General features: G+C 42.7%; 1 protein-coding gene across 1 annotated transcript; it reads right to left on the bottom strand.

Annotated features, from left to right (window-relative positions):
• Window positions 1–21258, bottom strand: EPDR1 (ependymin related 1). The gene is made up of 3 exons (XM_059655724.1): window positions 20697–21258; window positions 2962–3170; window positions 1–1594 (listed from the first exon to the last, which is right to left on the bottom strand). The coding sequence occupies exons 1-3, from the start codon at window positions 20993–20995 to the stop codon at window positions 1398–1400; spliced, it is 705 nt and encodes a 234-aa protein (XP_059511707.1). The 5' UTR covers window positions 20996–21258; the 3' UTR covers window positions 1–1397.
• Window positions 21259–23924: the final 2666 nt, after the last annotated feature.

Here is a 23924-nt window from a genome sequence, read left to right as displayed (position 1 = left end):
TGCAATTAAATTTGTTTATTGAAATAATAGACACAGTGAGTAATACAGATTGTTTCAGCATAATATAAGTGTCACACATTTCTCCTGGTAATAGATAAATAGATGAGCAGAAGCAACACAATAAAAGAATAATCTAGAATAATACATTCTATTACTGGGAGTCTCCCAAAAGATCAGCAAATCCAACCCCATTAACAGATGAGGAAACTAAACACTAGAGAGGCTGACATTCTCCACGCTACAAATTTTTAGGGCATTCACCATGTGCCAGGCACTTCCTTGCTGCTGGGCATATAAAAGCTAACAGAACACGGTACCCATACTGTAGGAGCTCCTAGCCACGCTCGTGTGTGACAGTGTCCGGTCAGCAGGGCGTTAACACACAGCCTAAATAAGCACTGTGAGAACTGCATGCTTTAGCTGCAAGATGCACCCTATCCAGGCGTGGGGGCAGTTCTCTGAAGGTCTTGTGCGAGCTGACCTATGAAGGATGAGCAGAAGTCGGGTAGACAAGGAGGTTGTGTCCCAGGAAGGCCAAAGTGAGGGAAAGCATAGTGCATTTTGTGAATCAAAGGAATCAGAGTACAAGGGAATTCTAGTCCTGGGTTTTGGAGACAATAGTCTCCGGACTCCCAGTTCAGGGCTATTTTTAGAATACTACCTGTCTCTGGAGGTCTCCTGACAGTCTCTGATGATTCAGCACAAGTATCAATACTCTTGCATAGAAAAAAGGAAGCATAGTGGCTCATGCTCACCAGGGGTAGACATTAGGGTTTTCAAACTCTCGTGTTCAAAATGTCTCTTTAGAGGAATAATTACTTTGTATTATAGCCTTTCATTTCTTTCCAGAATATTTATATTAACTGATTCATGCCATGAACCCTTAAGTCCGGAAGGGACTTTGAGGGGTTATTTTTTCAGTAGCCTAGGGAGTATGGGGTGGGGAAGGGGGAGCAGTCCCCTCCCCGGTGGAGGCATAAAGGAGACACTATCTGTAGGGAACTTAAACATTAATAATAAACTGAACAAAATTGTTCTGCTTTTTATTATCACCACATGCCAGGAATCTGGTGATTCTCAGTCAATAATAAAGTGTTCTTCGCTGCCGAGGCAAACTGCCCTACTGATCTCCAGCCCCGCGTAAGCCACTGACTGCACAGACACCGGCACATGCAGAAGGCACAGCACCAGGTCCGCTACACAAAGTCCCCGCGTTCATCTCTTCAGCTCACATTACCACATCGTCTCCGTCCTAGCCAACATCCTATGTACAAAAAAACAAAACAAAAAACCCACATCAATGTCTTTCTCCAAAGAAGACTCTCATCTCTCAAGCTCAAATAGGTTTTGAGCTGAGGCCGCCAGTGTCCGATGCCGTCACTCGTGCGTGCACAGGCCTACCAGGAGCAGTCCTCGCTCATCCTCTCCAGCTGGGCCGTCTGGCACGTGCTCGGGGGAACAAACACGGAGGGGTCTTTAATACCCAGCGTAATGTCGAAAAACCGCGTGGACAATATCACACTGTAATTTTGGGTGAAGGTTTCCTGGATCGGATAACAATCCTTGGCTGTATAAATGCCAATCCAAGTTTCATCTATAAGAGGAAGGAAAGTTGACTTTTAATATAGAAGGCAGGCAAAATGCTTGTATTTTTTTGTTGCAGTAAATTATACATAAAATTTACCATTTTAACCATTTTTAAGTGCAGTTCTGTGGCATTGAGTACATTCACATTGTTGTGTGCCCATCACCACCACTCTCTCTAGTACAGTGGTTCTCAACCTTCCTAATGCTGCGACCCTTTAATACCTGATGTTGTGGTGACCCCCAACCATAAAATTATTTTTGTTGCTTCTTCATAACTGGAATGTTGCTACTGTTATGAATCATAATGTAAATATCTGATGCAGGGTGTGTTTAGGTGACCCCTGTGAAAGGGTTGTTCGACCCCAAAGGGTCGCGACCCACAGGTTGAGAACCGCTGCTCTAGTACTTGTTCATCTTTCCAATTGTAACTCTATGCCCATTAAATGCTAACTCCCCATTCCCCCTCCCCCTAGGCGCTGGCAACTACCATTTTCTTTCTGCCTCCATGAACTTGACTACTTGACACCTTATATCAAGGGAATTATACAGTATTTGTCCTTTAGTGACTGCTTTTTCATTTAGCATAATGTTCACCCATGTTTAGTATATGTCAGCATTTCCTTCTTTTTTAAGGCTGAGTAATATTCCATTATATGAATACACCACAGCTTCTTTATCCGTTCATCTGCTGATTGGCACTTGGGCTTGTTTCCACCTTCTGACAATTATGAATAATTCTGCTATAAACATCAATGTTCCAATGTCTGAGTCATTTCTTTCAATTCTTTGGGGTATATGATCAGAAGTGGAATTTTTGGGTCATATGGTAATTCTATGCTTATTGTTTTTGCAAACTGCCATACTATTTTTCATAGCACAAAGGCCTGTGTTTCTGACACAGTCTTGGGCTAACCATGTTGACAGCGGAACAGAGAAGAGCTTCATGTCTTTGTCTAAAAGCGGACACTAAAAATAATGGCAGTAAAGACTTTAGGAAGTGATATGGGGGAAGGAAAAGGAGGCATCCAACTCTAATCTGTAACATAGACAAACACCTTCCATGTCACCGGTGTGCGGAGGTGGGGTGGGGGATCATCCAATGTCAGAGTCAAGGCTAAGTCCATGAGAGGTCATGTGGCAGAAAGGTACAGGTGGGGCTAGAGGGCTGAGGTGTTTCAAGTATGATGCTTATAGCCTGGTGCTACGCAACTAGCAGAGTACATGTGGGCACTTCAATGGGGGGCAGAGGGGGAGAGTAAACAATTTGATAACGCTCTTAAATCTCCCTAACAACTACCTTCCCTAGTGGGCTTAAACGTGTTCCCCATGATGCTCTCTGAGATGCAACCTGCCCATATTTTTCTGACCCCTTACACGATCTGGCTGACTGCCTGTCGGACCACTCCTGAACGGTGATCTGCTCCTGGGGTCCCCCTATGGAGTACTGGTCCTCAAAGGTGGCGTTCTGAGGAATGTCAAGAGGGTCCCAGGAGTCTGTCAGGGTGATCTTGGAACACAGCTTGGTGGCTTGTTCAATCTGAAACATCACTCCATCTTTATAGAGCAAAATATATTCAAATAACCTGAAAGACAGAATAAAAGAGAAATTTCAGCACTTTAAGTGACAATCATCATGGCTTTTATCAGCACATGGGCCAAAAGACTTTGATATAAATTAGTCTTAAAACAGAAAATAGTTTTGCTTGTAGGCAATCATTTACTTATTTATAAACACTAGACATACAAACAATCTGAATATAAAATAAAGTTCTGAGCTCAAAACGGAATATTCACTGGACAATTACTTATCAAGCACCATATGCCAGACTCTGTGCTTAGGATACAAACATGAGAAAGACCTGAGTCTGATGAACAGATATCTGTGACCTATCTTTTAGACACAGGGTCAACAGGAGGGTTTGACCGTTGGCTTGGCTGAGCTCTCCCTACAGCACTAAGTCAAGGAATTACAGATACTGAATATAGAAGGACAAGAACCTGCTGAGGATGGGCCAGGCACCTCAGCCCCATTGTCTTGACTGTCAGTCATGAGTAAAGGGCTCTGGTGAGAATGGGTGCCCCTTGAATACTGGGAGGAGGCTGAGATGAATAAGGACAAAAGCTGAGGGGGACTCAGAGCGAATGGCTTCCCATGCAGTTTGTCTGCAGGCTCTCTGCCTCATCTCTCACGCCCAGGTGCACACCTATACCCAGTCTGTGCCTGGAGTCAGCAGACCACCCCATGATCGCCTTACACGCTGTGTTGTCAACCATCCTGTGCCATTCCTTTTAAAAAAAAAAAATCCTCACCAGAAGATATGTTTTATTAATTTTTAGTGAGCGAGGAAGGGACAGAGAGAGAAAGAGAGAAATCTTGATTTGAGAAGCATCTATCAGCTGCTTCCCTTATGTGCCCCCACTGGGGAGCAAACCTACCATCTAGGTATGTGCCCTGAGAGGGAATCGAACCCCGCACCATTTGGTGTATGGGAGGATGCTCAGCCACCCAGCCAGGGCCCTGTGTCACTCTTAAAGCTAGCAATCTTGGATGGAGCCCACTGAGTTTCTTTTGTTTGTTTTTTTACTTTAAATATATATATTTTTCAATTACAGTTGACATACAATATTCTGTTAGTTTCGGATGTACAACCCCATGATCAGACATTATATGACTTACTAAGTGATCACCCTAGTAAACCTTGTACCCATCTGACACCATACATAGTTAGAATATTATTGACTATTTTCCCTTTGCTCTACTTTACATCTCCATGACTATTCTGTAACAACCAATTTGTATTTCTTAATCCCTTCACCCTTTCCACCCATCCCTCCAACCCACCTCCCATCTGGCAACCACTAAAATGTTCTCTGTACCTATGAGTCTGTTTCTGTTCTGTTTGTTTATTTATTTTTGCCTTTTCGATTCCACATATAAGTGAAATCATATGCCCACTGAGTTTTTATGCGTTTGCCAATCCAAAACTCAGGCCATGCTGCTGGTTGACGGAGAGCGAGGTTGCAGCCCTGACCTCAAAAAGTGAAATTTGTAGCACCTGAGGGCAGAAGAGCCTAGAGAAGTGGCTTTTCCTGAGCAAATAAGGGCAGTTAGCACAGGTGATCTGTGGTGTGAGACTCGCCCTCCTCCACAGTCCCCCATGGGGATTTCTGTTCGCCATCTCAAGTCTGAGCTTACACATCATTTTCTTCAGGAAAGGGTATTACAAATGATCACTGTCTATGTGGTTAAGACAGTGTTACTGTTAGGATTACGCTTCTGTTTTCTATGAGCTGGTATAGAAATATATACATGACCTCATCTGGCATATTTAGACATATCTATCCTGCTTACTACACAAAACATTTGAAATGGCTTACAAGAGTCAAGCTCAAGCACAGACCTTTAGAAACGCGAGTGTATGTAGACAGAAAAGGAACTGTTCGTTTTGTGCCGTAATGCTAGAAAACGGAGTCAGCCTCTTATATGCACGCAGGATTCACATCAAACTATACGCCCTTTGGGGTGAGATTGTCACTGTTTTCTCATGCCACGGTTTTCTCATAAGGTCCCTGGCGCACGAGGGTCAAAACATTCATGGAAGGAATGCAAAAACAGTATCAGTGTCAGAGCACAGTCCGTTTGTTAACGTGGTAGGGAAGCTTGCTGAACCGGAGGTGGGCATCTGACGTAGGCAGGACAATCTGCTTCGCTCCCTCAGACATGTGGGATTGTAACAGAAGTTCTGCCAGTCTCTGGATCTGTCATATGTAAACACAGAAGTCATAGGAGCCTATTGCACAACATGCGGACTGAACAAGAGCGAAGCATGAACAGAGAGAAGCATGAGCAAGCTGGGATTCCCAGAGCTGATCAGTTCCCATGTGCGTTTCTTTTCTGAGGCCCAGTGCCTGGAAAGTTATGATAAGTTGCCTTTGTTCTAGTAAACTTCCCTTTTTCTGCTGGAAAGTCATTACTAATATAGTGGAGGGCTCCACTGTTCCATCTAGAGTCCCAGGTAACAGCTGCCAGCACAGCTGTCCGAGAGGGGCACAGCACGGCCCGCTGCAGAACCAAGGGCCACCAAGGGCTGGTCAGGCACCTGCCAGGGAAGGGAAGGAGACAGCGGGAGAAGAAGAGCCAGCTTCACTGTTTTCCTAAGGTCGGCTCTGCCTATACCAAAAAGCACAATTTGTTTTTAAAATGAGAATTCTAGGCTTAAAACAATCATTACAGAATGTTCACATTTGTTCATTCTGGGTGGTCTGAACACAGGTGTTTGTTATGGTGTTCTCTGTTCTTTTGTTTTCCAAAAATATATATATATGTTTTAAACGAGTGCATAGCGTGATATTGAATTATGCCAACAGTCCCTTAAGTAAAACAGAAAATAATCATAAGATGAGAAAAAATAGAACTGTAACTATTTGCTTTGCCAAATACCATGTGCCTATACAGGAGAGTACTGCTCTGCACGAAGTTTTGTGATTTTCCTGGTGCTGTAGTGGCTTGTATGTTTCTGTGAACATGTGCAGAGTTCAGTTGTCAGATTCTCCATGGCAAACAGGACACAGGGCCTGGGACCTGACAGAGCCAGAAGGTCAAAAGCAGAGGTCAGCCAAGGTTGAAATGAGTCACCGGCCTGGGAGGCTGTGTGGATAATAACTGTAGACCCGAAGAACTGACCAACTTCAACAGAAACTAGATTCTGGGAGGTGAGATCAAAGCCTGGCCCTGAAGCGAAGGAAGTTGTCAGAAACTGTACCCCTGGGGTGCAGTCAAGCAAGGTGAGGTGCTGGAATGGATTGGAGGGCAAGGCAGGCAGGCCAGCCCTGGGTCAACAACAGCATGCAAACTCCCCCTTGCTGGCCAGGCACCAAATAAATCCGGTTCTGGGAGGCCTGCCACTGGGTGTCAGCTGTGAGCGAGGTCAGGCTCCCCAGGTCCGGCCCCCAGTCAGCAGGCCGAGCTCCACCGCAACCTCCCCCAGGGGGTGAAGTGTCCCATTTTGCTTTTGATAAAATTCTCTGCCTACATTGACAATTTCTATTGTTTCCAGAAAATTCCTTTTCCTTAGAAAACTCCTTTTCCTTAGAAAACATGCTCTACCATCCCCATGATTTCTAAAACACTAACGACCTGCAGCTGATCGATATTTCTCTCTCATCAATGTTTCTAACTCTCTGTCCCTCTCCCTTGCTCTCTTTAAAAAATCAATAAAATATATTTTTTAAAAAATTGTACACCTGAACATTACGTAATGTTATTAACCAATGTTACCCCCAATAAATTGAATTTTTAAAGTTAAATTATAAAAAATTCAGAGAAAAATAGAAGAGGAGGAGAGGCTTTGTCCTATTCCACTTCCTTCATTTTGTGTCTTTGAGCAGAGCTGGGACAGGACATATGCTTGCAGTGGAGGCAGCCACTTTTAAGTGATGAGGCAACAAGTCAGTATCCTCTTGCAACTAAGAGCCAACATTCTAAGAATGGCATAGTAGATGGATGAAGAAGAACCTGTGTCCTGGATGAAACTGTTGAGTCAAGCCTAAAGACATGTATCACCAGAATTTTGAGGTACAAACCAAACATCCTCATAGTTAAGCCTTTGATAGTCAGATTTACTGCAGCTGAAAGCATCTTAAATGAAATAAGTAAAAAACACTGCTTTACAAGGTATTACCTATTGGGTTCCTTACAACAAATCTACAAGTCTTTGGGAGTCTCTCTTCCAGAATAAGCAGGGCCCAAAAATGTGGCAAGTCCTAAAACCCAAAATACCAATGCCTGACCTTGGCACAAATGACCCTGAACAGCTACTGCCTTTACAGCCAAGAGCCAATTGTTTTTCTGTCCTGAATTAGGGTTGTCAGGAAAAAAAGGAAAAAAAAGCAAACAACAACCAAAAAAAGAAACAACAGCTTAAGGACTAGAAAATTCAGCTCACTGACATGTTATTAGCTTTCTTTCTTCCTTCCTTCCTTCTTTCCTTTTTTAAAGAAGAGAATATATGAGGCTCAGAGCATAACTTAAGAGTAAATAATTGTGCCAGGACTCAACGCAAGGTCTTTCTCCAACCAGACTCATTCTAATTCACAACACCATGCTTCTTCCCTCCTCCCACAGGGGGAAGGAGTGATTCTTCTAGCCATGTGGAACTTCTTGGCTATCCAAGGTATATTAAATCACAGAAAAGGGAGTGGACAAATATTCTATTGTGATTACAAAAGGACTTTGGCTTTCATGAAAGAAATTGGACAAACTTTGGATTTGTTTAATATGCACTGTAACAGATTAGTAATGCATGCCGGCTCTCTGACGCTTAGCAGGAAGAATTGAGCTGCGGCTACTTGCCATTCTGGCGTAAACCAAGGCTGAGTTACACCCTACAGTAATTACCAGACACAAAAGAAAAACACTATATTGAAATGGTTGCGCTAGACACAAACTCATTGTGCAGGCTGATGCCAACCACATACAACAAAAGGAAAATTAAATTACTTGAGAATGCAGTCCTAGGAAAAGTAAAATCAAAGGGTGATTATGTGTAGAATTTAAGAAGCTGTAAGGTGATGGCTCTCCTCTACTTGGATTCTAGTTCAAAAGAGGAAAACAGTGCTCAAGAAATTGAAGAGATTTTTTTTTCCAAAAATGGACCTGGGTGAATACTGGCAAGGTGTAGGCATAGATTCATTCATCTGTTGGGAGATAATAAAAAACTTCTCATGAGACAATAGTTCAACATGACCTCTTTTTTTCCCACCACTAAAAGGAACAACCTCATTAGCATTGAGATATCCCTGTTGCCCTGGTACACAGTGATTTCTAGAACTACATATCAGTGGATATTAAAGAGGTTGGGAGGCTACAAGAACAGTCATGTTCATAAAACCAGCACTATGCTTCTCAGTAGCAATATATAGGTTCCCTCCATGTTGGAATATAAACACACATACACACCCTTCCAGCTAACAGTTAATGAAACTAAGATATAAATCTTATTTTTTATATTCACTGGGACTTGGGTTATTGCTGTATTTAAGAAAAGAAAAGGAATAATGTGTGGCCACAAGGATAGCTTTCTAATGAAAAACATGATTATCAAAATAGAAAATGCAGAGGAGGCAGTGTAGAGTACATTTGGCTATGGGGAATAAAAAAACAGAAGCAGAGAATTTAAAGGTGTTATCCCAGAACTAAGGGGAAAAGCATAAAGTGATGAAAGGCTAATAAAAAGATAAGAAATTTGAGGGACAGATGTAAGAGAACCAATACATGTAAGTAGAGAGATATTCTACAAGGAACAAAGAAAGAAAACAGTGTATTAAACCTCTAGAAATAGTAGGTAAAATTTCCCTAGAGCTAGACATAACCTGGAGATGTTAATTAATACAGTTCAAGGATAATAGAAATAACTTACAAAAACTTGGGCAGAAAAAATTATTAAAACTAAGCTAAAATTACTTTGGTATCAGACTTCACTTCTAGCACTCTAACTGCCATAAAAATTTTTAAGAAAAAGGATTATTATTATTACCTCATGAATTGTATAACCCCCCCCCCAATCATCATTATGTAAGACAGCAATAAGTAGATATCCTCAGACATTCAAAGTCTCTGAAGAAAAATTAACTGAATATGTTCTCTAACTGAAACATGAGTCAAAACAAAGGATTCGGGTAAATAAGAATATTAGTATAAAAGAAATTACAGTAAAGAGTAAAATAATGCATGTTTCTTTTTTAAAAATTTATCTTTATTGTTGAAAGTATTACAGATTCCCCTTTCTCCCCCATTGACTCCCTTCACCCTGCTCCCACTCCCTCCCCAGCCTTGTGACAAAGCTACTTAGAAGTTTGTACAAGCACACACATTATAAAAATTCATCTGTGTTAAAACCCATGAAGAAATTGACCTTTTAGAGGTTTGACCGGCATGACAAAAGAAGGAAAGACTAAAAGCCATCCAAACACTTTAAGTTCTTTTCAATATACTGAGTAGTACTTAAAGAAACACTTGTCCTTTACCAGGAAAAAAAACAACAACAATGACATAAGAACTGTATCCTGGCATCAGAAAAGCAGATTTCCAAGTTTCATTCTCTAACTCCCTAAGGAGAACTGAGACCTCGTGAGAGTGGCTCCTCTGGGGTTCCCAGGGTAAGCCAGACAAGACCTGGAGCTGGGCAAGGAGGAGAATCACTGTCCAAAATCTAGAGGGACAGCTAGAGGGCTCAGTTCAGAAAAAGAAGGCCCTCACATCCGGAGGAAACATATGAACCACGCCAGGACACAGAATCTGATGTGGCATTTCAATGGATATTAAATCTGGGGTAGATTCTCTCCCCAGCATCCTTGGCTACCAGCAGTGTGAGCCGATGGATTTGTCCTCTGGTTCACAGTCCCATTTCTCCTGAAATTAGAGTTTCCCTCCTCTTGGGCTTCCTCCACATTTGCTGCCTCGGCCTCCCCACTTCCTCCGGGCCTCCCTGCCAAGAGTTCTCTTGAAGCAGCTGCCTTCTGTTTGGAGGCCATCTGTCCCAAGAGCTGCTTTCTTTGGGGGGTCTGAGAGTAACGTAGCAACCTGTTAGGGGTCTGATTTTTCAGATGACCTCTCAGTTCAAAGAGGAACCAAGAAAAGAAGAAAAGAAGACTGCTTCTGAAGGAAGCCTTTGGTGCTTGGAAAACGTCCAGTGCCCGTATTGGAGCAAATTCCCCAAAACTGAGATTGAGGAACAAGAGACACACCGAGGACAGTGTTTGCTGAGAGAACGGCTAGGGAGAGGCTTGTGCATAAAAGGAATTTGGGGGATACAGTTTGGAAGTTGTGATCTGCCTTCCAAGGGGTTCTCTACTACAATTCTGCTTAAAGTTTTTCAAAATATGGGTAAACGGTGTGATTTGAATTCAAAAAATTATTCTTAACCTAGGAGATATACAATGTAAAATATCAATGAATAATACACCATAAAACCATTGCAGTAATCCATGAGTGTATGAATTCAAGAAAAAGAAACAGGGGTATCAATAGACAAAGTAGAGTTGTTTAAGAGTTAATAAAATATTCTGTATAAAATATAAATAGAATCTTAAAGAAATGGAAGATTTCATAGAAAATGTAAATAATCAAAAATAACTCAGAATGAAGCAGAAAGTTAAATGGATCAATATCCAGAGGGAAAGCCTGGCCTGTATGGCTCAGAATGATGAATGTAAAGTTGTGTTCAGATTCTGAATCTATACTGAAATTAGAGGCAATAGGATTTGCTTATGGATTACTTGTGGCAAGAATTGATCCTTAGCAACTTGAATTGCTATAGGCTGGGATAAAAAAAAAATTTAAGAGGAAGAACTTTTGTTTGTTTATTTGCTTGAAGAACACCCATTAGTTCTGGATATGTTGAGTTTGAGATGACTACTAGAGATCCAAATGAAGAACTCAACTAACCATTTGGATATATGAGTGCAGAGTTCAGAAGAGAGCTGTAGACTTCAGATACACACATGGAGTTTTCCATGTAAAGATGGCATTTAAAGCCATGACCTAGATGAGATCAACAAGAGAGTACTATAAACAGAAAAGTAAAGGGATGAGCCCTGGGGTATTCTACTATTAATGTTCTGAGAGAAGAGGAGGAAAAAGAAAGGAGACTGAGAAGGAGAAGAAATAAGGTGGAGAGGAAACTAGAAGAGTGTAGGAATGTAGTGTCCTGAAAGCCACATGAAGAAAGTATATCAAGATGAAGAAATGGTCAACAATAAGACAAGGACTGATAAAATATCAGTTGATTAGTAATGTGGAGCACATTGCTCTTGACCACAGCAGTTTCAGTAGAGATGGTGAAAGTTTGATTGGAGGGGGTTCAAGAGAGCATGAGAGGAAAGAAATTGAAGTTAGCATAAGATTTGCTTTCAATATAAGGGGAGAATGGGGTTTCAGCTAGTAGAATCAAGAGAAAAAAATTTTTCTCTAAAGATGGGTAAAATAAATTATAAAGGGGGGAAATAGAAGATTTTTACTGGAATTGGGGAAATATAAGACTATCACATTTATTCCAGGAAAAACAAACCACTAATTGGTGGAATATTTTCAGATCTTTGGGCACTTTGCCTCTGACCATCATCTTTGAGATCAGAATCAGGAAGAAAGAGTTCAAGGTTAATGGAAAGAAGTAAATATGTTTTCAGAGCAGTATGGTGACTACCTCTGGCTTCTATTTATGTTAGTCTTACACTGGCCAGTTCCTTTACTTTCCTGGGCTTATCTTCTTTGAAACTTCTTGTTCTTCACTTTCACATTTCAACAACAGACCCACAGAACTAAGATTCTGAAAGCAAACTTTATGTGCTTCCAAGAATATCTTATTCTTGAAGAAAAGCTTAGTATTTCAAGTCAGCATTGTTTATTTTTCAAGGATCAAAAGGCCACAAGCAGTCTGAGCTAATGAAAGAAAAGGCTGGCTCTAGCCATTAGGGATCTAGAGGAGGAAGTAAAGTCTAAAGGGGTCATTCTCTTGCCTGGCTAGCATAGCTCAGTGATGAGCCTCAATCTATGAGCCAGGAGGTCATGGTTTGATTCGAGTTATCAGGTCTCATGCCCTGGTTGTGGGCTCACTCTCCAGTGTGAGGGCATGTAAAAGGCGGCCAATCAATAATTCTCTCTCATCATTGATGTTTCTCTTTCCCTTCCTCTCTGAAATCAATAAAAATATGTTAAAATAAATAAATAAATAAATAAATAAATAAAAGAGTCATTCTCCTGAATTTCTGAAAATCATAATTTCAAAAAATGAAATCCCAATCCATGCAAACCTAGGTTTATGATCAAATAAATTTGTTAAGCACTTTATATTAATTTACCTCCTTTGCCACACAGACACATTCTCAGAATTTACAATGATGTTACCCGGAGAGATTAAAAAAGATATACAAAAAAAACACACAAAAATACCACAATGTGATCTCTATATTGCTCTCATTAAACAATTTGGAGCCATTAGACAGGGCCAAACAAGGTAGGCATCTGTTTGGTCTGTCCTGGGAGGCAGCAAGCAAGCAGGGCGAGGGGACATCATGTAAAGAGAAGCGTCATAGCAATGCACAATTGGTTACGTAATGCAACTGAACAATGGGAGCCAGTTTCCTCTGAAAAGGGAGTCACAAAAGTGAACTGGAGAAAACTAGAATGAACAACGTGATAGTAGGTTAGAATTAGAGGCATTGGTATAAATACCTCTATGAATTAGAATTGGAAACTTAGAAATAAATGTAGATGTAAATGTGTGTATATATGTGTGACTGTGTGAGTGGGGTGTGTGTGTGTGTGTTCAAACCTATATTTTCTGGATTTGTCCACTGAGAAGGTTGGGAGCAGCCAACTCAATAGCCATGAGCACAACTATAGCAGAGATCTTGGCTTCCAAATATTATTCTCCAGTAAAAGTAACTAGAGCTTCTTGAGAAGTAGATTATTTATTCTAAGACTCTGGCAGGGAAAGTAAAGGTGATCTTGGAATATCTTGTTTGTCTGAAAGCACCCAAAGACTAAGAGAGACATATCAAAATAACATAGAGGCCGACTTGAAGAGGGTCCCACTAGCCAAATATGGGACAATTTGAACTTCAAAATAAACAATGAGAACAAATGAAATGATAATCTTTGAGCCCATGCTGATATAAGTAAATGGATAAATTGAAAGTTTAATGAAAAATGGAATATGCACATGGTTTTAAAATATCTCCCTACAAAATACTTACTATTTACAAAGTAAAAAAGTGACACTTCGCACTGAGGAAATCTTCCAAACATAAGTTAATCAAATGATCCAAGTAAACATCAGAATGATATTCCTACCATAGGTGAATAACTTGAATCTGATTATGAAGATAAATCCAAACTGAAAAACATTCTTACAAAAAAACTAGACTGTAATCTTCAAAAGTACTGAAGTGCAAGAAAGACTGACAGACAGAAAAAGAACAAAAGACATAACACCTACATGCAATGCTTAAATATAAACTGGGTCCTTTTGCTATAAAGAACATGAAAAGAACAACTGTCAAAACTTGACTGAGACCTTAATTTCAAATGGTAGAAATGAATCCATGTTAATTTCTTTATTTTTATGGTTGTGTTGCAGCTATGGAGGGGAAAAAGTCCTTCTTGGTAGCAAATGCACACTCGATTATTTGGGAGTTGTGGGGATATCAAGTTGGCAACTCACTCTCAAATAGATCGGGAGGCGCGGGGTGAGGGGTGGTAGGGAATGATGGCTGTGGACTACCATTGCAACTTTTCTGAAAGTGTGAGATAGCTACAAAAGAAAATAAAATTATTGCAACAAAAAGAAAAAATAAGGTACCTAGGAATAAATTTAACCAAGGAGGTAAAAGACCTATACTTAGAAAATTATTGAAGAAAAAAATTAAAGAAGATACAAATAAGTGAAAGCATACTCTGTGTTCATGGATTGGAAGAATTAACATTATTAAAATGTCCATACTACTCAAAGCAATCTATACATTCAACGCAATTCCTATTAAAATACCAATGGTATAATTCACAGGTCTAGAAAAAATATTGCAAAAATGTATATGGAACCAAAAAGACCTGAATAGCCCCAGCAATTTTGAGAAAGAAGAACAAAGTTGGAGGTATCAATGCTGCTTGATATCAAACTATACTAGTACAAGGCCATTGTAATTGGCATAAGAACAGGCATATAGATCAATGAAACAGAACAGGAAGCCCAGAGATATCCATGCCTTTATGGCCAATTAATAGTTGACAAATGAGGCAAGAGCATACCGTACAGTAAAGACAGTCTCTTCAATAAATGGTGTTGGAAAAATTGGACAGTACATGCAAAAAAAAGAAAGAAACTAGACCACCTACTTACACCATACACAAGAATAAAATCAATATGTACCGAGAAAAATTTTAGAATCTATTTCAAATTCATTGTATCATGACATAAACAGAAATTAGCCTCATATCATACAAGCACAAAATAGTGCTTTTATGGTATAATTTAAACTTATCTGTACCTAACTTAAGAAAAGTGACTTAAATATGTAGTATCAACATTGCAGGTATCATTAAATTAAATTAAAAGATGGTAAACAGTGATGTTCTGAGAAGCTAAGGACCTTGTTGTGGTGAAGACAAGATTAGAGGCAAGGTTTGCCATCCATAACTGTCTAAATGAATGCCCATCCTCTCCTCACTACACTAGGTGGTTTTTTGAGGGGAAAAAATAGATTAGAGAAAGGATAATCTGCCCTAGACAGTTTAGTTCCATGGATAGAGCTTGAGGACCAAAGGGTCCCGGGTTTGATTCCAGTCAAGGGCACGTGACTTGGTTGCAGGCTTCTACCCAGCCCAGGCCCTGGTCAAGGCATGTGCAGGAGGCAACCAATCAAAGTATTTCTCTCACATCGATGTTTCTCTCTGTCTTCCCCTCTTTCTTCCACTCTCTCTAAAAGAACAATTGGGAAATATCCTTGCATGAGGATGAACAAAATAAAAAAAAAAGAAATGACATTCTGTTCTCTAAGAAATAAAGTGCTCTGAAAAAATTGAGACAAACATGGACTAATGAGATTTTGAATAAAAACCACTTGCCAATTCTTATTTTTCTTTTCATCTTTTACCTTCCCTCCCCCCGCAAAAAAATCCCCAAACAGCCGAAACCGGTTTGGCTCAGTGGATAGAGCGTCGGCCTGCGAACCGAAGGGTCCCGGGTTCGATTCCGGTCAAGGGCATGTACCTGGGTTGTGGGCACATCCCCAGTGGGAGGTGTGCCGGAGGCAGCTGATCGATGTTTCTCTCTCATTGATGTTTCTGACTCTCTATCTCTCTCCCTTCTTCTCTGTGAAAAATCAAAAAATATATTTAAAAAAAAAAATCTGCAAACAGATAGAATTGATTGTTTTTGTTTTTTAATTTTTCTATTACAGCTGACATTCAATATTATATTAGTTTCAGGTGTACAGCATAGTGTTTAGACATTTATGTAACTTATGAAATAATCCCCTCAATGAGTCTAGTACCCACCTGACACCATACATAGTTATTACAATATTATTGACTGTATTTCCTATGCTGTACTTTACATCCCATGACTATGCTGTAACTACCAATTTGCACTTCTTAATCTCGTCTCCTTTTTTATCAAGCCCCCAAATCCCTTCCAATCTGGCAACCATCAAAATGTTCCCTGTATCTATGAGTTTGTTCCTGTTTGTTTGTTCGTTTTACTTTGTTTTTTAGATTCCACATGTAAGTGAAAGCATATGGCACTTGTCTTCCTCAGACTGACTTATTTCACTCAACACAATGCCCTCTAGGTCCATCCATGGCGATGCAGATGGTAAGATTTCAGTCTTTTTTATAGCGGAGTAATATCCCATTGTATATATGCACCACTTCTTTTTTATTCACTATTCTGTCGATGGGCACTTGGGTTGCCTCCATATCTTGGCTATTGTAAATAATGCTGCAATGAACATAGGGGTGCATATATCTTTAAAAAATGGTGTTTTGGATTTTTTCAGATAAATACCCAGAAGAGAGATTGCTAGGTCATATGGTAGTTCTATTTTTAACTTTTTGAGGAATCTCCTTATTGTTTTCCATAGTGGCTGCACCAATTTGCAATCCCACCAACAGAGCACAAGAGTTTCCTTTTTTCCACATCGTTGACAACACCTGTTGTTTGTTGATTTATTGATGATAGCCATTCAGACAGATGTGAGGTGACACATCATTGTGGTTTTACTTTGCAGCTCTCTGATGATTAGTGATACTGAGCATCTTTTCATATGTCTACTGGCCATCTGTATGTCCTCTTTGGAAAAATGTCTGTTCAGGTCCTCTGCCCATTTTGGGATTAGTTGTTGAATAGTCTTCTAAGATAGTATCACTCACTTATCAATCCATATTTTCTTAATGCTTCTCTGCTCACTCTTCATGAGTAGTTTTGTCATTTGCAACACTCTAAGGCACCATTTCATAAGTGCAAGCAGTAAGTTATGGGCAACCTAATAAATTCAGCATCTACATTGTTCCTTCCATAGAGTTCAACATGTTGACTGATTATGAAAATAATCTTCTTGCTTTCCTTCAGTCTTTAAATGTAATACTTATGAGCTTAATCAAGGAGTCAGAAGAGACAGTTGAGACAAAAAAAAAAATAACAAAATAGTATCAAATACTAACATTTCCCATTCTCTGCTAAGTCTTGTCTTATCCGAAGCTTGTAAAGTTGTTTAATCTTTTCCATCCTCTCAGGGTAAAGAGAGCCTGGAAAATCCTAGTCACTCAATAGTAACTGTCAATAGTATTTTCCATAACTATCTGAATGCAAAATAAAAATCTTAAGAAGTTGATCCAATTCTGAAACGTACTTCTCAACTTACTAATAAATATGAAGAGACAACCCATCCATATTTTCTTCAAATAACATCTGGTTTCTTGGCCAGACTGCTAATACATGAAAAAGTTCCTGAGTTTCTTCCAACCAATCTACATTTAAAAAGCTTTAAAATGTATCTATGCATTAAACATTCTTTTCTACATCCGACTTAGGGCCAGAGATGGGACTGTGAGATAGAACCCTGCCAAGAAATTGGAAAGAGGGGGGAATAAAATTATCTTCTAAAAGTTAAACTGTGAAACCAGCACTTGATGGATCAGGGCAGGAAATAAGAAATCACCACATGGAACAAAAAAGCTTCCAGGCCAGCAAGGCTTGGCTGTGACTCCGCTAAAGATACAACACACACACACATAAAGACCATATCCGTCAGTCATGGAGTTACAGAGGAAGAAAGGTTGCTATGACAGACCTGAGTAAGACCCGCCAAGGCTCTGTGCAGAGTGGGGGGAACCTGGACTAGCAATGAACCAGTGACAAAGCATGTCTATAGTAAAAATGAATGCACCACTTTATCTTAACCTGATTACTCTGAGCTGGCTTGTGTTATTCGTGATGGAAAGCTCAATATTGAGCTTACAGCCTAGCCTAGAGCAGGCAATCATTAGATCCAATGAATTTATTCCAACTCTTTGCTCACAATCTCCTGATTATAATTTGGCTCCCACGCAGTTGGGCCTACAGGGAGGGAATTCTCAATTCTTGTGGATTTGAGAATCCTGGCCCTCATGCCGACTACAGCACTCATTGAAATATACAGTTTAGCATTTGGACTTGCTTAATCAACTCAGCTCCCAAAGGAAGGGCCCTGGGGTGCCCTGAGGAATCAGGTTTCTGAGCTCACAGGGCTGGCAATGAGTCTCTGGGCCATGGTTAACTCACCAGGATGGTGATGATAATGGTGGTGACAGGGACAGCATGGCCATGTGCTGAGCAACCTCTGTGTCAGACGCTGCACTATGTGCTTTTCACACTTGAACTCTTTTAATCCCACAACAATCCAATAAACTAGGCGTTATTACTATTCCCATTTTATAAATGAAGAACCTAAGAATAAGAAAGCTTTAGTAACTTACCCAGAAACCCACGTTAGGAATCTGGATTCAGACCCAGATTTGTCTGACTCTAAAGCTTAATCTCTTAAAATTTTAAAACACGATCTCAGAGTAAACCCTATCCTTCTCTGGGCCATGCTCTTCTCTGCTTCCACAGTGTGCTTTGGGCCATCCAGTTCATCTTCAACATGACTATTCATCAATACACCACTACTGTACCAGCCTTCACATCAATGCACATGAAGAGTAGCAATCAATCCTTAACTAGAAGCGCAGAAGGTCAAACCCTATCTCAGTGAACAGCATCACCCTTTATTCCATGCCATCATATGTTACCTTCAGAAGCCAAATGATGCTTCCCTCTCCATCACCACCTCAGCCACACACTGTCTAATCATTTGCATGTCCTTCAATAAACCTCTTCAGCACTTCCCTATTGTATCCACTTCTCACTGTCACCGTTGCCATTACCTGTCTTTCACCTAGACCTCTACAAAACTCTCCTAGGGCATGCTCTTGCTTCTACTTTTGTCTCCTTCATTCTCAACCTTGCATCTAATGATCTCAATATTATCCAATCATGCTATTCCACTGTTTAAAAATCCTTCAGTGGACCCCAACCTCTCATCATACTCTGTGCTTCAGTCCTAACAGTGATTGGCCTGCAGTTCTTGGAATATACTCAGTCATGTCTGCTCTAGAATGGCACACAAGCTGGACCTGGAATATACTCGCATCCCCCTGAACCATTGTTCCCTCCACACCTCCTCTGGTCAGCTTATACAGGGGCTTTAGGACTCACTCACGTTTCCCCTTCTCCAGGACACCTGGGCTAGGTGCCCATCTGAGGCACTCTCATCATGCAAACCATCCCGCCTCTCCCTGTATGGAAATCTTTTATGTGTGTGATTCCACCCCCAGACTGTGACCTCCCTGAAGCCTGTTTACACACAGTGCCCCCACACACAAACACAAATGCAGGTATAATAAGTGAATAAATGAACAAACAAATGTGTATCACAGATGTAAAACTCCAGCCCTGCTTCCTCAAGTTCAGTTGTGTGACTTAAGAAAGGTGTTTTGTCTCCCTAGACCTCAGTGTCTCTATCTGTAAAATAAGTATCATAAATCCTTTACTGTCAAGGTCTTGTGAGATTTAAACCAAACCATACAATACATGTAAAGTCCTCAGCACCATGCTTGGTATGGAGCAAGTGCTCAAATGCTGGTTGTTACTATTATTGTTACTATGTCCTTGGAGACCTACCTGAAAACATTCACGTTCTCGAAAGGCCTCACAGATATTCCCAGACCCTACGATGACTCGGCCACTCCAGGCCTTCTAGCACTTCCATTTTACATTTTATAATGCATTAGCTTGCACTCCTGAATGTACTGCTTTGAAAGGATCCCATACTTTCTCCACGATGCCTAATACTCAGCAAAAGCTTTCAGGTGAAATGGCATCAAGATTTGCTACAGGTCGTATTCCCCGCTGGAGCCTTAGCCCATGGACATTCACATGGCACTTCCTGATGATGCAAATGCGACACAGAAAAGCTAGCATAACCCTGAGAGGAACACACAGAGAAATGGAAAGGCTGTGGAATTGACAGGTGGTGATCCCAAAATAGAAACCAAGGCTTAAAGGGGTCATAACTAAGAGGAGGTCTCGGAAAGGGGATGTCCTTTATCACAACAGATATGGAAAGGTGAATTATAGACCAGCGGTTTAAAAGAAATTATGCCATAGCCCTTCCATGGAATTATGCAGCCCTTAAAAATAGATAGGGGGCCAACTAATAACATGGCAAATAAAAACACATAAGACCTCATGTTATATAAAAAAACATACAGATAATACAAGTTTTTGATCACAGGATGTAAAATGTAAGGGAATAAACCAAAATTTTAATATTTGTAACAGGGTGATGAATTCCTGGGCATTGTTTTTCTTCGGTCAACTCCCCACACTATTTGTAGTGTCAGATCCTTTAAAACGTAAAGACTGTCCCTGGCCAGGTGGCTCAGTTAGCTGGAGCATCGTCCTGTACCCCAAAAGGTTGTAGTTGGACCTGGGTCAGGGCACAGACGCAGGTTGCAGGTGCAAGCCTGGGTCAGGGTGCGTAGGGGAAGCAATGGATCCATCGATGTTTCTCTCTCTCCCTTCTTCTCTCTCAAAAATAATAATAACAATAAATAAGTAATCAATAAAAAACATATTCTCAGGTGAGGATTATTTTTAAAAAAGGGTAAAGACTAATTCTTTAAAAATCTGTGTTCTGGGTGCCTCCCTCGCAGATGGCTCCAGGAAGAAATTGGGCAGAAGACAGGCCCTAGGCCCAAGAGGGCTCCAAGAGCCTGGGGCCTGCCAGGTGGTAAGCTCTCGCTCCCGCCAGGCTCCCTTTTCACTGGCCCCCGCCCCTGGGGCCTCCTTTAGTGTCCTCCAGCAGGCAGCCCCCCGGCGGCGGGCCCAGTCCTCCACCCAACCCAACCGGATCTGTGCTCCTGGCAAAGTTTCTCTTTGGTAGAAAGGAGGCGCCGTGACAGCTGGAAATCCGGCGCCAGCGAGCAGCCCCCGAAGCGTGACCCCACCCGGCCGCCCGCGCGCCCCGCGTACCTCTTGCAGGGGATCAGCGCCTTCCTCTCGTCCAGCACCCGCACGCGCTGGTTGAGCCCGTCGTAGGAGAGCAGGGCGCGGCCGTAGCGCCCGCTGCTCTGCCGGTACAGCACCTGGCGGCCCTCCCACTGCTGCGGCGCCCGGCAAGGACGCGGCGTCCCCGGCGGCCCCCAGGGGTCCGCTCGCAGCGCGCCCGCCCCGAGGCCGCCCAGGCCGCCCAGGCCCCAGACCCAGAGGCCGCCCAGCAGCCAGGCGCCCAGGGCGCCCCCGGCCCCGCGGAGGGGAGCGCGCCCCGGCATCGCGGTCCCCCGGGCTCGCCGCCCCGCCCAGGCCAGCCCGAGACCGAGGGGGCGCTAAGCAGCGGGCGGCGGCAACCGGTCCTCCGCGCTGTGCCCAGAGTCCTCTGGCCGAGTTGCTGTTTGTCCCTGTCGCGGCCACTGCAGCTGTGGAGGTCGCGATGCCGGAGAGCGGGAGCCGGCCCGGCCCGGGAAGGCTCCGGGGATCGCGCAGGAGCTGTTTCTGCCCAGGCCGCTGCCCTGGGTTCTCACTCGCTCTCTGCTGCCAACAGGAAATGCAGTGGCAGCGGTGCCACTAGCACCCTGAAGGGCATCCAAGTTTTAAAAGTGGAGGGTGGAGGGCACGGTGCAGAGGAATATGTTTCTCCGCTCTTTTAACTGCTCAGCAGCCCCCCCCCCTACACACACACACACACACACACACACACACGCACACACACACACACACGCCCTGGGGGACAAAATCCAGGTGAGGAGCGCAGTACTGCTGCGCTTGTCTGGCCACAGGCCTTGCTCCTTTGGCTATTTTGCCATCTCTTTCCTCCAAATGAAAAGCGGAAAGAAGAGTCCCTCGCTGGTGCCCGAGGGAGCTCACTGGGGTGTCACTGTGGGGAACAGGCAGGGCAGGCAGAACAAGGGGTGCGGTTAGACTCGCAGCGGTTCTCAACCTGTGGGTCGCGACTCCTTTGAGGGTCCAACGACCCTTTCACAGGGGTCGCCTAAGACCATCGGAAAAACACTTATATAATTACATATTGTTTTATGATGAATCGCTATGCTTTAATTATGTTCAATTTGTAACAATGACATTGGGGGTCACCACAACATGAGGAACTGTATTAAAGGGTCGCGGCATTAGGAAGGTTGAGAACCACTGCGTTAGAGGTAAAGTGGTGATAGGGGGAACGCAGAGGGTGGAACAGAGTTGGGAGCTACGGAGAAGGATTTAGACTCAGAGAGGGTTCTGGTTTGGGATTTGAATAGTCCTGAGCTAGAAAAGATAAATTCCGTTCAGAATTGATTTTGAGATGACTGTGGGATAGACCGGTGGAAACAGCCCAGCGAGTTGAATAAGCACTTTCAGAGACCAGCCAGGGCAGAGATCTGGGTGGTGAGCCATTGGCATCTAGGTAGTCACTGAAGCCAGAGTAAAACAGCGGTTCTCCGCCCAGAGAGGCCTTGCCCCTCCCCCCAGGGGACAGTTGGCGTGCCTGGAAACGTTTATCAGGGGTGGGCAAACTTTTTGACTCGAGGGCCACAATGGGTTCTTAAACTGGACCGGAGAGCCGGAACAAAAGCATGGATGGAGTGTTTGTGTGAACTAATACATGTTAACACTGCTGCTGGTGAAGGAGCGGAGGGGAGAGCAAGAGAACCCTCCGCTCTTTTGGCTCCGCGGGCCGGATAGAACAGCCGAACGGGCAGGCCGTAGTTTGCCCACGGCTGGTTTAGATTGTCACAGTGGGGTGGGGACTAAGCCGCCAGTGGCATCTCGTGGGAGGAGGCCAGGGATGCTACTACCCATAATGCACAGGCCAGCCTCCTCCCCCTCCCAATAAAGAATTTTCTAGCCCTAATGTCAATAGTGCTCAAGCCAGGAAAACCCGGAGTAGCAGCAGGTGTAGAGAGCAAAAAGAGGGATGAGGGTGACGCCCCAGAGAACAACAGACATTTGACGGATGGGCAGAGAAGCAGGCACTTGAGATTGAAAAGGAATCACTAGGGAGAAGCTAGTGGCCAAGGCAAAGTCCTCAGTTAGACAAGCTTTTAGCAAATCTAGCAAAGCAAGGCCAAGGATGGGCTAATGGATTGCGTGCTAAAGCAGAGCCTGAAGAGGGAGATGGGTTGACAGAATCCTCCTGAATCCCTCACTGACCCCCACTGTCCTCCCTGGCCTGAAACACTAGGGACAGACTACCAGCAGACCTCAGGGGGTAAGCCAAGAGCTTGATGGAGAAGGGCTTTTCAGTTCTCAGCCTTTCTTAAAAGACATGCCACGGAGAACATCGAGGAAGCCCCGAAATATGACTTGGGGCTTGCACAGTTAAACAAATGCGGCAGGTTCACACTGGCTGCAGACATATGAGCCCCCTTCAAGTTTTCCTCCTCAACCAACTCATGGGGAAGAGGGCAGGTCAGCTTTTTCTCAAAACTGTATTTTCTTCCCTCGGAAGAACTCAGGTTGAAAATCCTTTTCACTAAGTCAGGGGTTCAGCCTCATTGGATTTTACTGCTGGAAATACCTTGAGATCTCATGGGGCTCTCTCTTTGCTTGCTATGTTGCTAGCCTGGCTTAGCATTTCTGAAGTTTGAGATCTGTCCTAGAGAAAACTGAAATACCTGTCTGGACGGGCCTGGCTGTATTTGGATGCCCGGAGCTTCCCCTAAATTCCGAGGTTCTCAACCTGTGGGTCGTGACCCCTGAAAAATACATCCTGCATATCAGATATTTACATTACGATTCATAACAGTAGCAAAATTACAGTTATGGAGTAGCAACGAAAATAATTTTATGGTTGGGGGTCACCACAACATGAGGAACTGCATTAAAGGATCGTGGCATTAGGAAGGTTGAGAACTACTGCGCCTAAATGGAACCCAACTCCTGAGGTAAATCCTCAAATGCATTTGTCTCATTTATCCTTCAAACGTATGTGTTTAATTCATGTACCCACCCCACCCCCAATATGATGATGCATTTAAAGCACCTGGCACCTTGCCTAGCCCGTTGTAAGTGTTCAATAAATGTCGGTTGTGCTTTCTGTTCCTTGGGTATTTTAGTCCTCAGTCCTGATCAGAGTCAAAACCAAACGAATTTGGTGGTTCTAAGTTTTGGAGAGAAGAACCTGTCTGCCTTAAGTTCAGATTTCCAATGAAACTATGTCTTTAAACATTAACATTCAGAGAACATGTTTGCATATTCTAATGCCCT

The sequence above is a fragment of the Myotis daubentonii genome, chromosome 10 (genome assembly GCF_963259705.1).
Source record: "Myotis daubentonii chromosome 10, mMyoDau2.1, whole genome shotgun sequence".
In the NCBI taxonomy this organism is placed as follows: domain Eukaryota; kingdom Metazoa; phylum Chordata; class Mammalia; order Chiroptera; family Vespertilionidae; genus Myotis; species Myotis daubentonii.
The sequence above is the reverse complement of the archived record's forward strand: the minus strand, read 5'-3'. Positions and strand labels throughout refer to the sequence as shown.